The 23,633-nt window shown below is 46.5% G+C and overlaps 1 protein-coding gene across 5 annotated transcripts in view; it reads left to right on the forward strand.

Annotated features, from left to right (window-relative positions):
- RYR3 (ryanodine receptor 3) overlaps positions 1-23,633 on the forward strand; it is a 1,864,151-nt gene that overhangs the window by 1,205,549 nt on the left and 634,969 nt on the right. For all 5 annotated transcript variants that reach the window (XM_086937034.1, XM_086937032.1, XM_086937031.1 and 2 more), the window contains one exon: positions 15,631-15,680. In XM_086937034.1, coding sequence (XP_086793160.1) covers positions 15,631-15,680 — 50 coding nt within the window. The remainder of the gene's footprint in view (positions 1-15,630; positions 15,681-23,633) is intronic.

A 23,633-nucleotide genomic window follows, 5' to 3' on the forward strand; every position in this document is an offset into this window, starting at 1 on the left:
CGACGATGACCAGGAGCTGGATTCGAGCTATCCCACAATGGATCTAGATGACTGCAGCGTCGGTATCCGAATTGGACCCAACAAGTCTTGGCAACCGCAACCCATGCAGGATGTCAAGATTGGCTCTGTTGCAGACCAGCAAGGTCTGTGGTGCTTCTTTTTTTTTAGGAAAGGTGGAACAAGCCTGGAGCAATCAGGATCGCAAGTTAGATTCAAGATGACGTCTTCAGGGGGCTCATTAGCCAATGGGCAAGGAACCGGGAAGACGCGTCAAGCACAAATGTAAAGGCGGGACCCACAGGACACTCGCGGAGTGTGAGGACCTGAGCTTTGGTTCAAATGATGCTCGGGGCTGGGGCTTTTTGTACCCCAATGCACAACTTACTGAGGCTTCAGGAAAGGAGTGCAGGTAGCAAAATGCAGTATGTCCAAGATGTCCTATCCCACGTCTCTCATGTCCGCCACGGGTCTCAGCTTTGCTGTGGATGTGGGTTGGGGTCAGAGAAGTCTGGAAGTCTAGTTCTTGAGTCTCAGAGTCTTTGGGTTCCGGCAGGAGCCTTGAAACTGCAGACCGGCAAAGTTGCTGTTGGTGCCTGTTTGAACAGGGTGGTCACTCCTTGACCACAAGGGAGATGTCTTCTGTCTTCTAGTCAGAATAGAATGTCGAAGGTCCAAGAGTTCTGTCTCAAAGTTTCGTTCCAGGATAATCTAAAGTCATGGGGACACAGCTCCTATACTTATACTAAGGATGGTTACACCCCTTTCCCTGTGTCCAGTTTCATGCCAGAGCTGGGGCTGGAGTGCCCCAGCAACTGGTTTGAACCGGGCTATGCATGGAGCACCTTGTGTGCCCCAGGCAGTGTCTAGATGCATTCACTGAATGCAGCCCTCCCTGCCCCAATACACAAAACCCCTGTCAGGGGAGGTGCTGGCACCTCCCTGGACAGGAAACCTATTGTCCAGGCCGCACTTGCTGGAGTTTCCCCCAGCACCAGGTGGTCAGACCCGTGTCTGTGGCAGCAGCATCCATTTTGTGATGTTGAGGCTCTGCTTAACTTTAACAGGGTAAAGCAGTAACATACATGTCTTTTCCCTCTAGAAGGGTGAAATGCCACCCCCGCCGCCAGAATTGGCGGGGGTGGGGGGTAGTATTCCAAAGTGTTTGACACCTTACACGACATGTTTTGATAAAGCCAAAACAAAGTTAGCAATAACCGCGAGGATTATAATGCACTTAAGAGTATATGGCATGGCTATATCATAGAACAGCTATAAGGAGGTGATTCCGAAAGCTGCAGAGGGGCTCAGCTCATGCTAGGGCACCCTCTCACATAAAACCAAGCACTCTGCCTCCAGGATAGTCGAGGCCTACCATAGGAGTGGCTTATAGGTATATATGTGTCTATAAGTAAAGGTAGATATAGGTGTACTATATCTAAGTAAGGGGTGATTACACCACCTTACCCAGGCTGTGTGAACAGACCTGTGGTGTCAGTTTGGAAGGCAAACCAGGGGTGGCACAATACATGCTGCAGCCCCTAGTAGGCCTAGGGTACACCTATGGCCTGGGTGCCTATGGCACACTATACAGGGGCTCTCAAGAGTGACTCAGTAACCAATCTGGTATGCACCTAAAGTGCATGGTATCAATTTAGAGAGATAACAGCTGGGCTGTGGGTCTGATTAGCAGGCCCACAGCCACATTAAAGTCGAAAAACCAGAGAATCAGAGCAAAAAGTGGGGGTGACCCTACTCTCCTACAAGGCTGGAGCACTTTAAAGACAGCAGGGCAACAGCCAGATGTTTGTGCCTATTCATTGCTCCCCACCAACCCCAGTCTGCCTTTTGTCCCTTGAGTGGCTATGTCAGGGGGTGCAAACTGCATCCTTTCCCAACCATCCATCATGGCAGCAGACTTCCCAGCCTTTTCATGGTCACAGGCGCAGAGCCCATAAACAATGTGGAACAAGGAGCAAGAAGTCATTCTCTTCCACCATCTCCCCTGCAGCTGCCACTCCTAAACCTCTTTAGTATGCCCTCATACCAGCGCAGACACTGAGTGGGTGGCAGGATTTTCCATTACCATCTGCACTGGCAGTCCATATCATCAAACAAGTGGCCCTTGCAGATGTCCAGAGGGGCTACTCCATTCATTTTCTGGAACCCCGATCATCTATGTCACCTGCTCTTGATCAGCAAACGGAGGGCCATCACTCCTTGCTCTGCCAGAAAGTACTGTCTCTTTTGGCCAAAGGGGCCATTAAGAGGGTGCTGACATCAGAAGTAGGTTGTTGGTTGCTATTCCCTCTTCTTTCTACTGCCCAAAAAGGATGGAGGAATAATATAATCTAGACCTGTGCCTTCTCAACTTCTTTCTGGAAAAAGAGAAGTTCAGGATGACCACGTTATCTCAGCTAGGTCCTATATGCCCAGGAGACTAGATGGTAGACTGTCCTGCCTGCCCACAGGTGTTACCGGCGGTTCTCTTCCAGGGGATCCTCATCAATAGTCATAAGCACTGAATATTCCCTCCCATGTGCTGGGACCCCGGATTATTCCCGCCCATGTGCGGGGACCTCGGAAATAATATAAAAAATATATATGGAAACCATATCTATACAGCTCTACATATATACGCCAGTGAATGTTAAGACAGCTCCAGCGCGAATCTTAAAAAAGTACCGCTCACCCGAGGACGACCCGCTCTTCCTCAGAGCTGACCCTCCCCCAGATTCAGTCATAATTGCTGCGGAAAAGAATACCCATGCTGTTGCATCCTCCTCCACTGAGAGTAAAATGCAGGATTCCTGGGGAAGGAGGGTTTGTGGCACTTCGGCCTCCACGTTGAAGGTCTCCAACGCAGCGATGCTCCTGGGCCGCTACCACAGATCTCTGTGGGACTCACTACAGAGATTCACTGAAATGTTGCCACAGGAAGACCGCAAAGATTTTGAGGAAATCCAAACAGAGGGCAGTCTGGTGTCTAACCAGGTCATCAGTGCTGCGGCGGATGGAGCTACCCTTTCGGCGCATGCTTATTATGTTCATGGGGTATGTGCAAGAAGAACATCTTGGCTCTGACTTACAGCGGTCAAGCCAGAAGCGCAGCCACGCATCCTCAATCTTCTGTTCTCCGGTTCCTCTTTGTTCAGGACTCACTGAAGGCAGTGGGCCTTGAAAAGAAGAAGGAATTCCGTAAGAGATTCCGACCTTACAATCGGTGATCCTCCCAACAGAGGGTTCAAACCCCTCATTGGCAGAAAAATCAGGATCAGCAAGGCCAGCAAAGATCGCAGTATCAGGGCAGACGTTCCTCCAGAGGAGGAGGAAATCAGCGTCAAGGCAACAACTCTGCCAAGACGTGGTCAAAGCAATGATTACTCACTTCCCCCGTCGCCGTTCACCACTACAGTGGGGGGAAGGATCGCAAATCATCTCGAAGAGTGGCGAGCTATCAGAAAGGATCGGTGGGTACTAGCTACGCTGCAGAATGGGTACTCTCTACGTTTTCAACACTGTCCCCCCTCAATCCCTCCAGTTCCACCATTGTGTCACCAGTTAAAGCTCTTGCAGAGAGACATTGCCACCCTTCTCAGAAAGTCAGCCATCGAGAGGGTGCCAGTATCTCAAAGAGGGAAAGGGGTTTACTCAAGATATTTTATGGTAAAGGAAAAGGGCCAAAAGGCAGAGTACAGACCCATTCTGGACTTGGGGACACTCAACCAATCCATCAAAAAGGAGAAGTTTCGCATGTTGGCTCTCCATCAAATATATCCACATATCAGACAGGGGGATTGGATGTGTTCGCTGGATCTGCAAAATGCATACTTTCACGTTCCGATCAATCAGCATCACAGGCAATACTTTCCATTCCTGCTGGGATCCTCTCATTACCAGTTCAAAGTTCTGCCCTTCGGGTTGAAGTCAGCCCCGAGAGTGTTCACGAAGTGCATGGTGGTAGTCGCAGCCGCACTGCCCCGCAGGGGCATCTTCGTGTACCCGTACTTGGACAACTGGCTGTTGAAAAGCCCTTCCCCAGACAGCGTGAGGAGTAATTTCTCGAGCTGTCTCGATCTGTGTCACCGGCTGGGCCTGCATGTGAATTTCGTCAAGTCAACTTCACAGCCAATGCAGAAAATACATTTCTTAGGAGCTCTGCTAGACTCCGAGGTAGGAAAAGTGTTTCCTTTGGAGGAGAGACAGGGTTGCCTCATACAGAAATACAAGCTGGTTCTGCACAACAGAAAACTGCCTGTGCGTCCGATTGCTTCCCTGCTAGGGTCAATGGCATCCTGCATCTTCCTGGTTCCCAATGCCAGATTAAGAATGCGTCCTCGTCAGCAGGATCTGGGACGAAAAAATAAGTCTATCGAACGTGGCACGAGCTTCCATACCTTGGTGGATGAGAAAAGGAAATATGCAAGTCGGAATTCCTTTCCATCAATCTCCGCCTGCTCAGACACTGATCACGGACGACTCACTACAGGGTTGGGGGGCCCACATGGGACCTCTCCAGACTCAAGGACTGTGGTCTCCAAAAGTGTGATCCTACCACATCAACATGTTAGAGCTGAGAGCAGTTCACCTAGCCCTCAAAGCTTTCCTCCCCTTTGATTCAGGCAACCTCAGCATTAGTACAGACGGACAATACCACCACCATGTACTACCTGAACAAATATTGGGAAACTCACTCACGCACACTTTCACTGGAGGCTCAGATACTCTGCCATTGGCTCCTGGCTCGGAATCTGTGAGTCACAGCAGTCCACCTGCCGTGAGAACAGAACGTGAGAGCGGATGCTCTCAGCCATCACTTCGAAGACAGGGAAGACTGGGTTCTCAACGACAATGTCGTCAAAGACATTTTCCAGTCATGGGGTCGTCCCACCATCAATCTCTTCGCAGACGACGAAAATACGAAATGCCGAGACTTTGCCTCAAGGCCAGGATCGAAAGGGAATGCTCTTTTGATAGACTGGTCAGGGGCATTTGTGTACGCCTTTCCGCTAATCCCGAAGGTGGTGACCAAGCTTTCTCATTTGTGCACAAGGATGATACTAATTGCCCCGGACTGGCCGAGACAATGGTGGTGTCCGGACCTACTGCACCTATCAGAGTGCCCTCACAAGAATCTGCCATGCAGACCGGACCTGCTGTCCAAGATGAACGGGAGGATTTATCACCCCAACCTTCCCTCACTGAAATTTGTAGCATGGCTCCTGAGGTCCTCCAGTATGGCCACCTAGGACCACGGCAGGACTGCATGTCCATCTTGAAGGAAGTAAGAAGACCGTCCACGAGGCATTCATATGCATGCAAGTGGAAACGGTTTTATATGTGGTGTGTGCAAAACAATTTTAATCCAACCAAGGGTCAGGAAGAGATCATCCTTCCTTGCCTACTTTATCTGGCGAAAGCAGGGTTGATGTTTTCTTCCATTAAGGTGCACTTAGCAGCTATAACTGCATATAGACGTTCACCTTCTGAACCTTCTTTCTTTCAGTTACAGGCTGTTAAGGATTTTTTGCAGGGTTTAAAGAAGGTCTACCCTCCGGTCCAGCCTCCTTCACCACCCTGGGAGCTGAACCTGGTGCTATCAAAATTGATGGGTCCGCCTTTCGAACCCATACACAAAGCAACCTTACAGCATCTTTCTTGGAAGGCGGCTTTCTTGGTAGAGGATCACGGTAGCTTGCAGAGTGAGCGAAATACAGTCTCTAAAGAACCTTATACAATCTTCCATCTTAACAGGGTTGTGTTGAGGACGCACCCCTCTTTCCTCCCAAAGGTGGTGTCAGATTTTCATGTGAATCAGACCATCTCTCTACCCATCTTTTTTCCCAATCCCTCCACTCCATCTGAGACCTGAAAAGGGTTTTAAAATTCTATCTGGATCAGTCCAGGTAAAAATCTGTTAATTATGGGTCGATCAGAACTGGTTATGCAGCATCAAAGCGGTCCATCTCCAGATGGATAGTTTCATGTATCACGCTTGCTTATCAATTAGGGCAGAAGCCCCTTGGGTTCACTCCCAAAGCGCACTCTACCAGAGGAAAAGCAGCTACTGCTGCTTTTCTTCATAATGTGCTCATGTCTGAAATCTGTTAGGCGGCAACTTGGAGGTCCGTCCATACATTTACGAGGCACTACTGTCTGGAGTCAGACACCAGAGCAGACACCCAAGTAGGCCAGGCCTCCTTGAGGAATCTGTTCAACAGCTGATTTCGGCTGAAATTTTTTGTTGGGTCATTCTTACTCTCATTTACCTGCAGGTGGTTGATGAGCTTGCTATTCTATTTAGTGCTTATGACTATTGATGAGGATTCCCTGGAAGAGAAGGATAAGTTACTTACCTGTAATCCTAGTTCTCTTCCAGGGGTATCCTCATCAAAGTCATAAGCAACCCACCGCCTCCCCAGGTAAATTAGATGTTTCTAAAGTGTTAAAGGATATCTTTGTGCCCTGACCTTCAGGGTTATGCAAAGAACAACTGACTTAACTGTCACCCCTGAGGCATGATGGGAAGCTAGGGGTCATGGCTGCCTTAAAGGCACGGTGCCAGTTTTTGTTAAAAATGCTTTCATTTTCTATGCTATTGATTTACAATGCAGCCTGTAGGCTCACAATGTCTGCTTTATTTGCATTTTCACTCTTTATGAGTGCTTTGCTCTTTAAAAAACAGAATTCAAGTGCTACTTGCCCTCTTTTATTTTATATATTGTCAAATATATAAATGTATGTGTGTAATTACATTGTTTAGCCTCCTATTGGGAGCTGCATTGATATGAGAAAAATTATATATGTATATATATGTCGAGCTGTACATATATGGTTTCCATATATATTTTTTATATTATTTCCGGGGTCCCCACTCATGAGAGGGAATATTCAGTGCTTATGATTTTGATGAGGATACCCCTGGAAGAGAACTAGGATTACAGGTAAGTAACGTATCCTTCACGGTGGGCAACAAGCTGTATCAGTTCGCTGTGCCCCTCATTGCCTTTATCAACACCCCGAAGAGTGTTCACCAAAGTGATGGCGGTGGTTGTTGCACATCTGTGGAGGTCAGGGGTTCCAGTCTTCTGCTGCCTCGATGATTGACTGTTGTAGGCAGGCTCGCCCCAGGCAGTTGTCTCTTACCTTCAGACGACGGCAAACATCCTGCACTCGCTTCGGTTACCTATTAACATGCTGAGGTCATACCTGGCTCCCTCTCCCTTTCATCTGAGCTGTTCTGGACACGGTGCAGTTTTGGACTGACCCAAAAGGTCAGTCCAAGATATCCAGGCTATGATTCCAAGGTTTCAGCCTCTACTCTGGATTCCAGTGAGATGACTCTGAGGCTGTTGGGTCTCGTGACCTACTGCATCCTGCTGGTAACACATTCTTGTTTGCCTATGCGAGCTATGCAGTGGAACCTGAAGTGCAAATGGGCACGGCATCAATGAAATCTCTCTGATATGGTTCAGATCTTGGAGTGAACTGACAAATACCTGCATTGATGGCTGATGAACCTCAGTTGGACACAGGCAGACTCCTTTCCCTTCCTCACCCATAGTTGACTGTAGTGACAGAAGTATAACTCATGGGTTAGGGTGGCCATCTGGTAGAGGTAGAGATCAGAAGACTCTGTTTCCGGCAGAGTCCCAGCTCCACATCAGCCTGCTGGAGTTGCGGGTGATCCGACTGGCATTGAAAGCCTTTCTTCCTTGGATCAAGAGAAGGCTAGTTCAGGTGTTCACGGACAACACCACTGCCATGTGGCACAGCAGCAAACAGGGTGCAATGGGGTTGTGGACCCTATGTCAAGCGACCCTGCTTTCCTGGACATGCCTAAAACAGCAGGGCATATTTCTGGTGGTTCAGCACCTGGCAGGCTATCTGAATGTCAGAGCAGACAAACTCAGCCATTGATGCCTAGCAGATCATGAATGGCATCTCCATCTGGAGGTGGTACAAGGCTTTCTTTTGAGACCGGGGAGAGTCTTGGTTAGATCGACTTACCACTGCTGAGAATGTGCAATGTCAGCAGTTCTGCACCATGGAAATTCCAAGGCAGCTCTCTCTCTGACACACTTTTTGACTCAGGCATTCTGTACCCCTTTCCACTGATACCACTCCTGCCTAGAGTTCTCAATAAGATCAAGAATGACCAGGCTCAAGTTACTCTTGTGGCCCCAGATTGGGCCCAGAGAATTTGGTGTCCCGAACTCCTGAGCATGGACATCAGTCCTCCAATGAGGCTGCCCCTTTGGGAGGATCTTCTGTCGAAGCAGCGGGGCAAGGTCCCTCACCTGCACATCCTCCACCTTCATGCATGGATACTGAGGGCCAACAGATGACTGCTTTCAACCTTCCTCAAAAAGTTTGTGACATTATTCAGATAGCCAGGAATTCCTTCATCAAGAAGGTATATGTCTGCCACTGGGATAGGTTTTTCACATGGTGTGCATCCAAGAACACCAACCCTCTTTTTGCACCCCTGTGCCAAGTTCTCTTGTTTGGTCTTACGGTGGCCTAGCAGGGCTCTGCCTTGTCCACTGTTAAAAGTTACTTATCAGCCATTTCAGCTTTCTTGGAGTTGCAGGATTGACTTTCTATGTTTAAGTCACCTGTTCTGATCTGTTTTCTCAAGGGACTTCAACACCTTTTTACTCCAAGATCATTCATCAATATGGTCTAAATATTTCTCATATGCACACCATTTGAGGCACTCCACAGCTGTCCATTCTGCCTACTCACCTTCTAAACAGCTTTTCTGATGTCTGTAACTTTGGCGAGGAGGGTCAGTGAACTGCAAACATTCTTGGCCTTGCACACTCATTCCACCAGTGCCAAGGCTCCAACCACTGTGTTAGTTCATGGAGTTCCTGGCCTGGAAATCTGTCATTCAGCAACCTGGGTGTCATTGCACATATTCACCGAACATTACTATCTGGTCCGTCATGATGGCCATTTTGCCCATTCTGTCCTGCAGGACCTTTTAGTCTAAATCCATTTGCAGACCCACTTCTTGGAAGGAGGTAAGGAATCTGTGTCTAGAAGTCTCTATCATATGAACAAGTTACCTACTTTCTGTAATACTTTATTTGTTAAAGACTCTATCTAGCTGTAGATTCCTTACCAACCCTCACACCATCCCCTTTTTGTGACATGATTTCATTGAGGATCACCCTTCCTAGGCCCTTAGCCCTGCACACCAGTGCATGAGCATTCTTTGTGGCTCAGCGCTTCTGTTGTGAAAAGTCACAAAAAGAATTTGATGTCAACGTGCTGGGGTGGCTGGGGTGGTAACATATGCACTTTCAGTCGAGCACAGATGAAAGATGACGCAGAGCTGACACTACCTACTGGCGTGCAAGGGTACTGCTCCAAAAAACATCCAGATCCAGTATGAAACTGGACATTATTATAAGGTAAGGAATCTGGAGGCAGATTGATCTACCAGATAAAGCATTATTGAAGGTAAGTAACTTGTTCTTCCACACTCAAAGTTGAAGAAATTGTACACGTTGCACTTTAGAGAGGTGGCAATCATTGCAGAAATTGTACACGTTGCACTTTAGAGAGGTGGCAATCATTGCAAAGATTGCGAAGTTACCAGCTTTGCTCGCCTTGCTTGTGGGGGAAGGTTTTGGCATAAACAAGTATGTGGGAGAAGAGAATCTTCTGGCAAATCCAATTTTTGTGAGAATTCTTGAATGTTGAAAGTTAATTATTTGCAGAGTTATCCAGCAATCTACCTTTTAGCAGAAGATTTCCTGAGTTATTTATTTTTATACAAAATGCTTAAACATCATGATCAGAAAGATCTTTGAGCATTTTAACTTTTCAAGCATTTCAGTAAGCACTACCACAGTCATGATAAGTTGGTGAGGAAGACTGGAGATTAGAAAAACATAGTTTTTGACTGAGCCTCATATGCAGAGTAAGCTAAAGAGAGGCTCTTCCTCCCCTTCACTGTCACTTTCCAGCATATATGTTTGTGACATAGGCCTGCAACAATATTGATTAACACTTTGTAATGTCTATGAGAATTATGTTTATGTTTACCTCGTCCTTTTTGCTCTACACAAGGTTACACAAATTGAATATATTTAGAGAAATTTTCCCAACAGTAAAAGGCCATATAGCTGGGTGAAAAAGGAGAAATCAAGAGGAATTATACATTAGCCTTTTCAGTAAAAGTAACTCAGAACAGACATGCCAGTCTATGCAGTGGTCAATAGGTAAAGTAAGTCACCAAATATTTTGACTGTCAGAAGAATGTGGTCCAAGGTTTTTTGAGAGGTGTTGGCATGTGTTGAGATGTTTTAGACATTATTCCTGAAAATTCAGAATATAGGCAATTACTTTATCTCAGAACATTACTTTTTGAAACATATATGTAATAGGCAATCTGAAAGAAACACGTTAGTTATAGATTACTTACCTTAGAATTACCCCCAGACGTCAGACCAGACCTGGAAAGTTTTTTTTGTCAGCAGTCCCTCTGCGAGTCGGAAGGTGGGGTCAGTCGGCTCCACGTTCGTCGTTGGTGTCGTGGTCGGAGGGATGATGTTACGGTAGCTACTTAGCCACCACCCTTGCGCGCTGACGTCAGTTCTGTTTTTTCCGCGCCAGCCAGCGCAGATCCGGAGAGAGCGGTACCTCCGGTCATTTTTGACTGAACTTTTTGGGCGACTATTGTCGACGTCTTTTTTAGTCTACGACTCCTGGTGTACGAGGGATCCCGGATTCAAGGCATGAGGTTCCTTTACCCGACTGATGTTGGTTACGAATCCGCACCACATGTGCCTCTTTTGCCTGGAGCACGACCACGCCCCCAAGTCGTGCTCCGACTGCCGGTCCATGGCTCTGAAGGCTTTGCGGGAGCGGTCCCGAAAGCTGCTTGAGCGCCGGCAGTCGGCTTTGTGCCGCTCGAGGTCCCAGTCGCGGGGTAGGTCAAGTCATCGAAGACTTCACACTCGGGGTCGGATTAATGGAAGCACAAAAAGAAGTCGAAGAAGCATCGTCTCTTTTCGACTTCTCCCCGTCGGTCGGCTGACACAACGAGGGATGCGGGCGGTGCCCCTCCTGCCGCTCCGCATGCAGGCTTCCCTCTCTTACCGGGACCCATAGCGACTCCTGCCCAGCTTCATAAATTTTACGAGGCGCTACACACCATCTTTGGGCAGCCTGAATCCGCCGGCGTGCCTTCTCCACCATCGGTTCTGGCTCCGGAGGCCCCCTGTGGATCCAGGCCTGGACCGTAACAGCTCTGGTTTACCTTATTACACCTCCACCGGCGCCGCTTCCTCTGGCACCGCAACCGACGCCGGTCGTGTCCCCGGCCGGCGTGGACCCTGGGCTCCATTCTGATGTGTACCCGGAGCCAGACCGGCGTCGTCCCCTGTTCACTCCTGGGGCCCCCTTTCAGCCAGATTGGCAAACTGAGGATGAGGAGGAAGACAGGAGGGGTCAGGTGACCCTTTAACTGATCAGCTAGGATCTGAACAGGACTGGAGAGAGGAACTGGGGGATGCCAGTGGTCTCTACACCTCCCCTGACCTTGGCATGTTGTCTCCTCCTACTGTGGCTACGGACGAGGGAGCGTCATACGCAGTAGTGTTGCGTAGGGCGGCCAAGGCTCTCAACCTCGAGCTTCCTATGGTGGCGGTCAGGACTAACCTCCTGACAGAGGTGCTTCAGCTGGCTGCGAGCTCTTTGGAGCCCCTACTGACGTTTAATGAGGCCATTAATGATGTCCTTTTGAGCACATGGTCCAGGCCCAACATAGTATGATTGCCCAATGCCACCAGCCTGCTCCAGGTGACCTCACTTTCCTCTCCCAACACCCCACCTCTGAGCGCTTGGTGATCCAAGCCTACACTTCCAAGAGCGCATTCCCTACTGCTCCACCGGAAAGGGAATCCAAGAAGCTGGATCATCTTGGGAAGAAGATTTTTTCTTCCACCAGCTTGGGACTGTGGTCTGTAAACACTGTATGTCTATTGGGCCATTATTCCCTCTCTGTGTGGGATACGGTTGCACAGTTGCTGCCTCAGTGTCTGGAGGAGGCCCGGACTGTTCTCTCCTAGGCTATCGCCACCGGGTGAGACGCGGCGAAGTTTACCATCCGTTGTGGGCTGGATACCGGCGACTCTCTAGGCAGGACAATTTCCATGTCTGTAGCCCTTCGACGCTACGCCTGGATGAGATCGACTGGCTTGTCGGGGGATGTCCAGAACACCCTTATGGACATGCCCTTTGATGGCTGTCGCCTTTTTGGCGCCAAAGCGGATAACGCTCTAGAGCGCTTCAAGGACGCATGGGCTACTGACAAGACTTTGTGCCTCTTCAGCCACCCAGCGCAGTCTGCTTTTCGCCCCTTTAGTGGCTACGGAAGAGTTGCCCCACTATGCCCAACGCAGAGCCACAGGCCGCAGCAAGTTTCCCAACCTTCGCGCGGCCGGTGACGTGGAATCCACCGGCGTGGTTCAGAGGGCCAGCAGGCGGGCCAGTCCACCAACCCCCCCTTCTCTGCTTCCGCCTTCAAACTTTCCTAGTCTGACATTTAAGGGCCATCAAACATCAGTGGGTGGCAGGATCCGCCATCACCTCTCCTACTGGAGCACCATCACGTCGGACAGGTGGGTTTTGCAAATAGTCCGAAAGGGCTACTCCCTCCCCTTCGAGGCTACCCCTCCAGCCATGCCACCTCAATAATAATAATAATAATAATAATAATCCACAATTGTAAAGCGCGAACCATCACCCGTTAGGGTCTCTAGGCGCTGTCTGGAAGATTAAGCAAGCTATTGCCCAGAGTCACATGGTGCTGGGCTAATCTGCCACTGGCCCGGGGATCGAACCGTGATCCCCAGATTCCGGAGTCAGTCACCCTGGCCGCGGCGCCACACCTCTCCTCTCAATACCACTGCATGTTGGAGGATCATCTGGCACTTCTCCAACAGAAAGTTTTGGCTCTGTTGGCCAAGAGAGCCATTGAGCACGTTCCTGCCCCAGAAGTAGGTTGTGGTTGTTATTCTCACTACTTTCTGGTACCCAAGACCCTGAGACTGCTGGACCTCATGGCCTCCTGCATCCTGCTGGTTGAGCAATCCAGGTGGCTTATGCGGGCTCTGCAGTGCGACCTGAAGTTCCAGTGGGCGCAGCATCAGGGGAATCTGTCAGATTGCTTCCAGATCTCGGAGGACACTGCTTGACAGTTGCAGTGGTGGCTCACAAACCATGGATTGGGCCAACGGCAGATCCCTCTCCCTTCCCCAACCAGAGCACAGAGTGGTGACAGAGGCATCCCTTCTGGGATGGGGTTGCCACATGGGAGGGACGGGGATCAGAGGCCTCTGGTCTCCGGCAGAGTCCGGGCTCCACATCAACCTTCTGGAGCTTTGGGCGCTTTGTCTTGCACTCAAAGCATTCCTTCCCTCTGTCCTGGGAAGAGTTGTGCAGGCGTTCACGGACAAAACCACTGCCATGTGGGACTGCAACAAACATGGTGGGGTGGGGTCGTGGACCCTATGTCAGGAGGCCCTCTGCCTCTAGACATGGCTGGAACATCAGGGCATTTCCTTGGTGGTTCAATACCTGGCAGGTTCCCTGAACACCAGGGCGGATGAACTGAGCCACAGGTGCATGTTGGATCACGAATGGCGACTTCACTCGGAGGTGGTGCAAGGTCTCTTTCGAAAATGGGGAGTGCCTTGGTTAGATCTATTTCCCACCGAACAGAACAAGCAATGTCAGCAATTCTGTGCGTTGGAATTTCCAAGGCGACACTCGCTAAGCTGCACCTTTTGTCGCGAGTGGAGTTGCGGCCTGTTGTACGCCTTTCCGCCTATACCACTTCTGCCCAGAGTGCTGAAGAAGGTCAGGCGCGACCTGGCCCAAGTCATCTTGTGGCTCCGGATTGGGCACAAAGAGTCTGGTATCCGAGCTGCCATTGATCCTCCGATCCAACTGCCTTTTCTGGAGGATCTTCTTTTGCAGCAGCAGGGGACGGTCCTCCCCCCGAACTGTCCAGCCTTCACCTCTTTTTGTGCAGATTGATCGGTGGCAGTTGACATCATTTGACCTGCCTCCTGAAGTCTGTGATGTAATCTTGGCAGCCAGGCAGCCCTCCACTAAGACTGTATACGCCTGCCGGTGAAACAAGTTTGTGGCATGGTGCACAGCAAAGGCTGTACATTCCCTCTCTACACCTCTTTCTGAGGTTCTCTTGTTTTTTCCTTCTTTAGTCCAGCAGGGCTCTGCTCTGGGCACTATCAAGGGCTATCTTTCGGCCATCTCTGCCTTCCATCGGCTTCTAGATCAGCCTCCTCTTTTCAAGTATCCGGTGGTTAATTTTTTCTTGAAAGGCATAACTCATCTCTTTCCTCCTATTCCCTTCGTTATGCCTCAGTGGGACTTCAATCTTTCAGCCGCTTCACACCTGTCCTTTGAGGCTTCTGACGCTTAAAACTGCATTTCTGGTAGCCATCACATCTGCCAGAAGAGTGAGTGAGCTCCAGGCTCTTTCCTCCAAGCTTCCCTTACTGTCTGTCCAACCGGACAAGGTGGTGCTCATGACTCATTCATCCTTCCTTCCTAAGGTTGTCACTGTCTTTCACATCAGGAAGACCATCACTTTGCCCACCTTCTTTCCGCCTCCGCAACCTTCGAAAGAGGAAGAGAGGAGCCTCCACTGTCTGGACCCAAAACAATCGCTTTCTTTCCATCTGGATCGTACAAAACAGTTCCGGGTGGATGACCAACTCTTTGTTGGCTACATGGATGCCAAGAAAGGTCGGGCCATACAAAAGCGAACCATTTCTTGATGAGTCATTTTGTGTATTAAAGCTTGCTGTTCTCTGGCTAAAAAGGAGCTTCCAGTGGGGCTACCCGCACATTACACCAGGGCGATGGCAGCTAATACTGTCTTGGAAACAGGGGTTCCTCTACATGACATCTGTCAGGCAGCTACGTAGGCATCACTGCCCATGTTTACGAAACACTACAGTCTGGACACCCAAGTCCGGAGAGACAGCTTCTTTGTCCGTTCTGTTCTGCAGGATTTTCTGGCGTGATCTTGGTTCGCAGACCCACCACCGGGGTTGGTATTGCTGGGGTATCTATTCTAAGGTAAGTAATCTATAACTAATGTGTTTCGTTCAGATGAACAAGTTACTTACCTCCGGTAAATATATATTTGTAAGAAACATTAGTTAGTTATATATTCCTTACCGCCCCACTCATCCTCCCCATTCTGCGAACTGATTTCTAGGGTTAAGGATATCCTTTCAGGGCCCTAGTTTTGTGCACTTTCCAGATCCAGTCTGACGCCCTGGGGTAATTATAAGGTAAGGAATCTATAACAAACTAATGTTTCTTACAGATATATCGTTACTGAAGGTAAATAACTTGTTCTTTAGTAAAATAGGTTTACGTATCGAAAATACTAACATTTATTCTTTGATCACATTATGGAAGGCAGGACATTTTCCTAGACTAATCAAACTTTTTCCATTTCTTGATTCTCTTTAGTGTATTTCTCTCCTAATCACTATTTTTCAACCCTATGTATTGTTGTTACTCCTGCTTCTTTTAATCTTCTACTCCTCTTTTGCCTTCTCTTTTAAACCTCAGCCTCTTCTGCAAACTCGCAGCTCTTGTTAGACATAGGATTTCCCTCTTCGGTAAGTGGTCCTGGTGTACAGCATGCTTTGCCCATTATTAGAACCTGAGCATGTTCACTGCTCCCTTTAATTCTTTGCAGTGTGCTTCTGTGTGTTATTTGAAAGTGTAGTCTGCAAGACTTTTTGGGTTTTCACGGAAAATTACCAGAGTCATATGAGCAGATTAGCAAAGGAGTGGAAAAGTTGGTCAGTCTTGTTCACCAAACATCCTAATTTCTGTATACACATGTCCATCTCTAATAACAATGTTCTAGCTAAGTACACTGAAATATCCATTCAAATGCTTCTTCTACCACCAAATCAACCCTATTGGATATAAATTAAAATAACCTGAATCATAGCCTCATCTTTGTACCGTATGAGACACTTACAACGTGAGGTTGCACTACCAATAACATTACAGCATATTTCCACAAAGACATATTGCAACCAAAGCAGTTTCTCGGCTGTACGCATTTTTAGAGATGGGTGAAAGCATTATTATCTCTTGAAAAATCCTGGTGAAGATTTAAAAAATGTTGAAGTGAATTTGGGGGGCATGACCTAACCCAAATAGTTTTTAGCCCCATTGGCCCTAATTGATGGAAAACCTTTCTTTGAGAAAAGAAGATTGGCAACCTCCTACTTGGTATAAAGGCTCCATGGTCAATGGAATGGAAATAGCCTGGTGTCCCCAAAAGGAGGCATGCAGGACTTCTGGTGCTCTCTGATCCAGTGGCAGACTCTGTAGCAGTGTTGTCTTTGCAAAAAAAAGCTGCACTTCATTGAGGGAGAATTGAAAGAAGAAGATTGTTTTTCTTCAATGCCCGTCTGTCATTAAAAGTTATGAGGTCATAGGATACCTGGTAAGTACACCATTTCTTGCTGATAGCTACTTATACATCTCCACTCTTGTTTTACAGTTTTCCTTAACTGGAAATGTGAAATTAGTCATTTTCATTTAAGTGATTGCACTTGCTGCATTCTTAACCAATTGTTTGATAATTTGAAGCTGTGGGAGAGGGGGCTTCTGTAGCTTCCCAGAAATTCATCAAAGGCATTTGAAAGAAGAAACACATAACATTTTCTAGATTGTCACAAATCTATAAATTGTGTACAAATTCACTTATCTTAGGGGTATAGGTGTGTTAAGATCACATTCCTTTTGACCACTTTGCCATGTCTTTGTTTCATTATCCTAAACTCAGTATGATATAGTAGCTGGTTATTTTCCCCTGTACAGTGTGTATAGTGACTGTAGCAGACTGAGCTGAAATGATGGGGCAGGTGGGGATGCAGAGAATCGGGAGGGGGTCGGGGGGGGGGGGGGCTGCTCATTTCCATCACCAGGGCTAGACTGGGAATTTAAAACAGACCTGGGAAAAATGATAAATTCAGCTACCATGTGCAGACGTGCTGATGCGCTAAAACCAGAGCAACTCTTTCATGTTGCCGTAAGGATCACATAATGTGCATCTGGAGTCTGAAACCGACCTCCAAGTGTTAAAACTGGCCTCCTGGGGGTCCAGCCTCCCAGGTGATTGCCCAGCTGGCCAGTTTGGCCATGTCCATCACCATAAAAGCATTTTTTAATACAAAACAATATTTGAAACTTCAAGTTTTGGACACGTGTGGATATGGTAATGCAGGAGTTTTCTTTAATAATAAACTGTTCTGCATGTTAGGATTCTCACTGAACTCATAAATGTAGAATATTCCTGTGAATTTGCAGGACCCCAGACACTTCTCTTCAATGATTTATTTTCAGTCTTAAGATGGAGATGAGCACTATAATACATTACCAGATGGAAACTTCTTTTGAATTATCTCCAGGCATCAGACTGAATCTAGAAATTTTTCTCCAGCCCCTATGCGCGAATAGCTGACGTTGTTTGACTCTGCATGGTGTCTTTTGCACAGGAGGTGACATGCACATTGCTTATATAGGTGCCTCCCCAGCACACTGTTGTCAGTTCTTTTCTTTCCGTGCCAGTCATCACAGATCCGGAGAGAGCCACCCCTTAGTAATTTTTAGACTAAACTTTTTTCGACTTTTTGTCAAAGTGTTTTTAGAGATCTTCTCCTGGTGTGGCAGGGTTGTCATCTTGAAAGGCCGGCTTCAAACCCTCCAATGCCTGTCAACGCTCAATGTCGGTGATAGACCCCATCTTGTATGATTTTGGTGCCTCAAGCATTACCTTGATTTAAAGGCCTGCTCCAATGGCTGCACCATGAACACGAAAGCCTTGCGATAGCAATCCCTCTAACTCCTGGTGGCTTCAGGTGCGAAGCCATGTCCGAGATCATCGTTCCACTCGAAGTCATTGGGTCACTCGGGTAAGTCACACCTCAAGAAGAAGAGCAAGAAGTCAAATATATCTTCGACTTCACACCGTCCGTCGGCCAGTGAGATGAGGGAGCATCAGCATTCAAGGCCTGGCTCCGCAGTTAAGACAATGCCTGGGTTGGCTCTGCGCCTCCCCAAGCTTCTGACAGTGAACTCAGCTCAACTCCAAGAATGTTAGGAGGCTATGTGCCTCGATTTTGAGAAGACCACTCCTGCTGGTGTGTCTTCGGGCCCCACAGGTTTGGGAGAAGCCCTTACTAGATTCACACCAGTGGCTCCGGCCCTGCACCAGTCAGGCCCCTAGGATCCACAGATAGTGCCACCTCAACCTTCCCCAGTGCCGATCCAGATGTCGTCCCCATTCTTGTTCCAGACTCCGATATTGAGCTGGAGGGGGGGTTGTCCCACTCCAGCACCAACTGACGCCATGACTTCCAGGCCAGGGCCTGAGCCCTTTTCCTATGGGCTAGGACTTGGTGGAGGATTGGGAAGGGTCGCTGGACCCTGTAGGATACCAGCCTTATAACAGCAATATGGACTGGTGTGAGGATTTGGTGGTAAAGCCAGTGAACTGGGCAACTCTCCAGATACTGTCATGCTTTCTCCCCCAATTGTGGCTTCGGAGAAGGGAGAGTCATTTGCAGTGATGGTGAGGAGGGCAGCTTAGGTCTTGGACCTTAGCCTACCCTATGTTGCAGTGGGGACAATCATCTTGATGGAGGTGCTTCAGCCGGGAATGTCTCCCTCAGAACCACTACTTCTATTTAATGAGCCCTATGCCGATGTCCAAGCCCAGCACAGGGGCTCCTGTGAACAGGACAGTTGCCTGCCACCACTCCCCCACCCAGCGGGACCCCAACTTCTTCACACACCACCGTACCCCAGAGAGCTTGGTAGTCCAAGCCTCCACTCCCATGGCGCATTCCCACATGTACTGCGGATAAGGAATCCAAGAGGCTGTACACCTTAGGGAAGAAATTGTTTTCTTCCACCAGCCTGGCATTGCGGTCCGTGAACACCATTTGCCTTTTGCGCCACTATTCCCACACTCTGTGGGATTCAGTTGCACAAGTGCTGCCAACTGTTCTGGAGGAGGCCCTGGCCATACTCTCTCACTCTGTTGGCAGTCGGAGGGATGCAGCAAAGTTCACAATCAGATGTGGACTTGCCACCACTGGCTTTCTAGGGGGAGCGGTTTCATCAACAGTGGCCTTATGGAGCCACGCCTGGTTGAGGACGACTGGCTTTTAAGGGGATGTCCAAGCATCGCTTATAGAAATATCTTTTTAAATAAGAAAAAAGCATTGATATGGAGTTCACCACTACCTTTACCATGTTCATTCCTAGGACCGCAAAGCCAGAAACAGTCCATTCACCTTCATTGGATTTTTACTGGCAGAGTGGAAATGCCCTGCTCATCTGCAGGTTCCCAGGAAAGCTTTAAATATATATTTCTATACATATGTATACTTTAGCCAGATAGTCACCAACCCCTATAGTTGAAAATAGATCCTTCTCCTGCACGGGATCTTCATTTATAGTCATAAGTACCGAATTGTCCTCCCATGTGGGGCATTGTGAATCACTTTTATTTTTTCAAAATATAGTGTACTTTACATTTTGCAAAGGCAATTTAAAAAAAAAAATAGACAGAGTTCTTGGACATCCTATAAGAGGTTATGTGCACCAATTTTACATATTTTCCTTGAAAAACAATTCTTTAAACAAGCATTGGCATAGCCAATAGGTCTCGCCTTTGGGATCGTATGAGTGTTTTGCCAGATCTGTTGGCTTTGCCAATATGCTTAAGCTATGTTGTAGAGCAGTGTCCCAAGAGACACATTACTGTTTCTTTCAGAACGTGTATTCCCTCCCCCTGCGCCTTGTACGAAAACAAGCATTTGCAATGCAACAGGTCTCGCATTAGGAAAGTCTGAGCTATTGGTATTGTAAATTACACATTTCTTATTTATGTGTTGGTTTTGAAAATAGCGTAATTAATATCTTTGTCATTTACTATGCCAATAGTTATACATTTTGCAAATGTGACACCTATGGCATTTGTAATGCAATATGTGTTGTATTTACGTGACTTAGATGTATTGATGTTACAAATAACAATGGCTTTTAATTTTTTTATAATTAATACTTAAATAAAAGTTATTGTAATTTATAATGGCAATAACTTAAAGTTTTGTAAATAACTTTTGTGAAGATTATGTTCAGTGTATTTTATTGTGACGAAAATCCAAGAACAGAAGTGAATTATTAACATCTTTTTGTGACATTTGTAATAAAACTTGAAACATTGATAGAACACAGTTGTTGTTGAATGGTTGCGCAGATTGATGCTGTGGTGGCTCTGAGTGATGTTGTGATGGCGACGAGTAATGTTGTGGCGTTCAGTGATGCTTTGGTAGCGCATAGTGATGTTGTGGTGCCCCTGAGTGATGCTGTGGTGGTGCTGAGTGATGCTGTGGTGATGTGATAGATAGATAGAGTGAGTGCGATTGATAGATAGAGTGAGTGCGATAGATAGATAGAGGGAGGGCGATAGATAGAGTGAGGGTGATAGATAGAGGGAAGGCGATAGATAGATAGATAGATAGATAGATAGATAGATAGATAGATAGATAGATAGATAGATAAATTATGTGGTGTGTAATTATGTGGCACTGAGTGGTATTTGGAGTGTATGTTTCGTTGCACGCAGTGTAAATACGTAGCATATAATTATGTGGCACTGAGTGGTATTTGGAGTGTATGTTGCATTGAGTGCAGTGTAATTGTGTGGCGTGTAATTATGTTGCTCTGAGTGTTATTGTTTAGAGTGTATGTTGCAATGTAATTATGTAGGATATAATTATGTGGCACTGAGTGGTATTGTGTGGAGTGTGTGTTGCATTCAGTAGAGTGTAATTATGTGGTGTGTAATTATGTGGCACAGAGTGGTATTTGGAGTGTATGTTGCATTGAGCGCAGTGTAATTATGTAGCATATAATTATGTGGCACTGAATGGTATTGTGTGGAGTGTATGTTTTATTCAGTAGAGTGTAATTGTGTGTTGTGTAATTATGTGGCACTGAGTGGTATTTGGAGTGTATGCTGCATTGAGTGCAGTGTAATTATGTGACATGTAATTATGTGGCACTGAGTGGTATTTGGAGTGTATGTTGCATTGAGTGCAGTGTAATTATGTGACATGTAATTATGTGGCACTGATTGGTATTTGGAGTTTATGTTGCATTGAGTAGAGTGTAATTATGCTGTGTGTAATTATGTGGCACTGAGTGGTATTTGGAGTGTATGTAGCGTTGAGCGCAGTGTAATTATGTGGCACTGTGTGGTATTTGGACTGTATGTTGCATTGAGTGCAGTGTAATTATGTGGTATGTAATTATGTGGCACTGAGTGGTATTTGGAGTGTATGTTGCATTGAGTGCAGTGTACAAATGTGGTGTGTAATTATGTGGCACAGAGTGGTATTGTCTGGAGTGTATGTTGTATTCAGTAGAGTGTAATTATGTGGCGTGTAATTATGTGGCACTGGGTGGTATTGTGTGGAGTGTGTGTTGCATTCAGTAGAGTGTAATTATGTGGTGTTTATTTATGTGGCACTGAGTGGTATTTGGAGTGTATGTTGCGTTGAGCGCAGTGTAATTATGTAGCATATAATTATGTGGCAATGAGTGGTATTGTGTGGAGTGTATGTTGTATTCAGTAGAATGTAATTGTGTGGTGTGTAATTATGTGGTATTGTTTGGATTGTATATTGCATTGAGTGTAGTGTATTTATGTAGCATATAATTATGTGGCAATGAGTGGTATTGTGTGGAGTTTGTGTTGCATTCAGTAGAGTGTAATTTTGTGGCATGTAATTATGTGGCACTAAGTGGTATTTGAAGTATATGTTGTATTGAGTGCAGTGTAATTATGTGGTGTGAAATTATATGGCATTGAGTGGTATTTGGAGTGTATGTTGCATTGAGTGCAGTGTAAATATGTAGCGTTATATTATGTGGCACTGAGTGGTATTATGAGGAGGGTATGTTGCATTGAGCGCAGTGTAATTATGTGGCGTGTAATTATGTTGCTCTGAGTGGTATTGTTTGAAGTGTATGTTGCATTGAGTGCAGTGTAATTATGTAGCATATAATTATGTGGCACTGAGTGGTATTGTGTGGAGTGTGTGTTGCATTCAGTAGAGTGTGATTATGTGGTGTGTAATTATGTGGCACTGAGTGGTATTTGGAGTGTATGTTGCATTGAGTGCAGTGTAATCATGTGGTGTGTAATTATGTGGCACTGAGTGGTATTTGTAGTGTATGTTGCATTGAGGGCAGTGTAATTATGTGGCGTGTAATTATGTGGCACTGAGTGGTATTTGGAGTGTATGTTGCATTGAGTGCAGTGTAAATATGTGGCGCTGAGTGGTATTTGGAGTGTATGTTGCATTGAGTGCAGTGTAAAAATGTGGCGTGTAATTATGTGGCACTGAGTGGTATTTGGAGTGTATGTTGCATTGAGTGCAGTGTAAAAATGTGGCGTGTAATTATGTGGTACTGAGTGGTATTGTCTGGAGTGTATGTTGTATTCAGTAGAGTGTAATTATGTGGTGTGTAATTATGTGGCACTGAGTGGTATTGTGTGGAGTGTGTGTTGCATTCAGTAGAGTGTAATTATGTGGGTTGTAATTATGTGGCACTGAGTGGTATTTGGAGTGTATGTTGTGTTGAGCGCAGTGTTATTATGTAGCATATAATTATGTGACAATGAGTGGTATTGTGTGGAGTGTATGTTGTATTCAGTAGATTTTAATTGTGTGGTGTGTAATTATGTTGCACTGGGTGGTAATTTTTGGAGTGTATGTTGCATTGAGTGCAGTGTAATTATGTAGCATATAATTATGTGGCAATGAGTGGTATTGTGTGGAGTTTGTGTTGCATTCAGTAGAGTGTAATTGTGTGGCATGTAATTATGTGTCTCCGAGTGGTATTTGAAGTGTATGTTGCATTGAGTGCAGTGTAAAAATATGGCGTGTAATTATGTGGCACTGAGTGGTATTGTCTGGAGTGTATGTTGTATTCAGTAGAGTGTAATTATGTGGTGTGTAATTATGTGGCACTGAGTGGTATTGTGTGGAGTGTGTGTTGCATTCAGTAGAGTGTAATTATGTGGTGTGTAATTATGTGGTACTGAGTGGTATTTGGAGTGTATGTTGCGTTGAGCGCAGTGTTATTATGTAGCATATAATTATGTGGCAATGAGTGGTATTGTGTGGAGTGTATGTTGTATTCAGTAGAGTTTAATTGTGTGGTGTGTAATTATGTGGCACTGGGTGGTATTGTTTGGAGTGTATGTTGCATTGAGTGCAGTGTAATTATGTAGCATATAATTATGTGGCAATGTTTGTGTTGCATTCAGTAGAGTGTAATTGTGTGGCGTGTAATTATGTGGCACTGAGTGGTATTTGGAGTGTATGTTGCATTGAGTGCAGTGTAAAAATGTGGTGTGTAATTATGTGTCACTGAGTGGTATTGTCTGGAGTGTATGTTGTATTCAGTAGAATGTAATTATGTGGTGTGTAATTATGTGGCACTGGGTGGTATTGTGTGGAGTGTGTGTT

This window comes from Lissotriton vulgaris, chromosome 9 (assembly GCF_964263255.1).
Source record: "Lissotriton vulgaris chromosome 9, aLisVul1.2, whole genome shotgun sequence".
Taxonomy (NCBI): Eukaryota; Metazoa; Chordata; class Amphibia; order Caudata; family Salamandridae; genus Lissotriton; species Lissotriton vulgaris.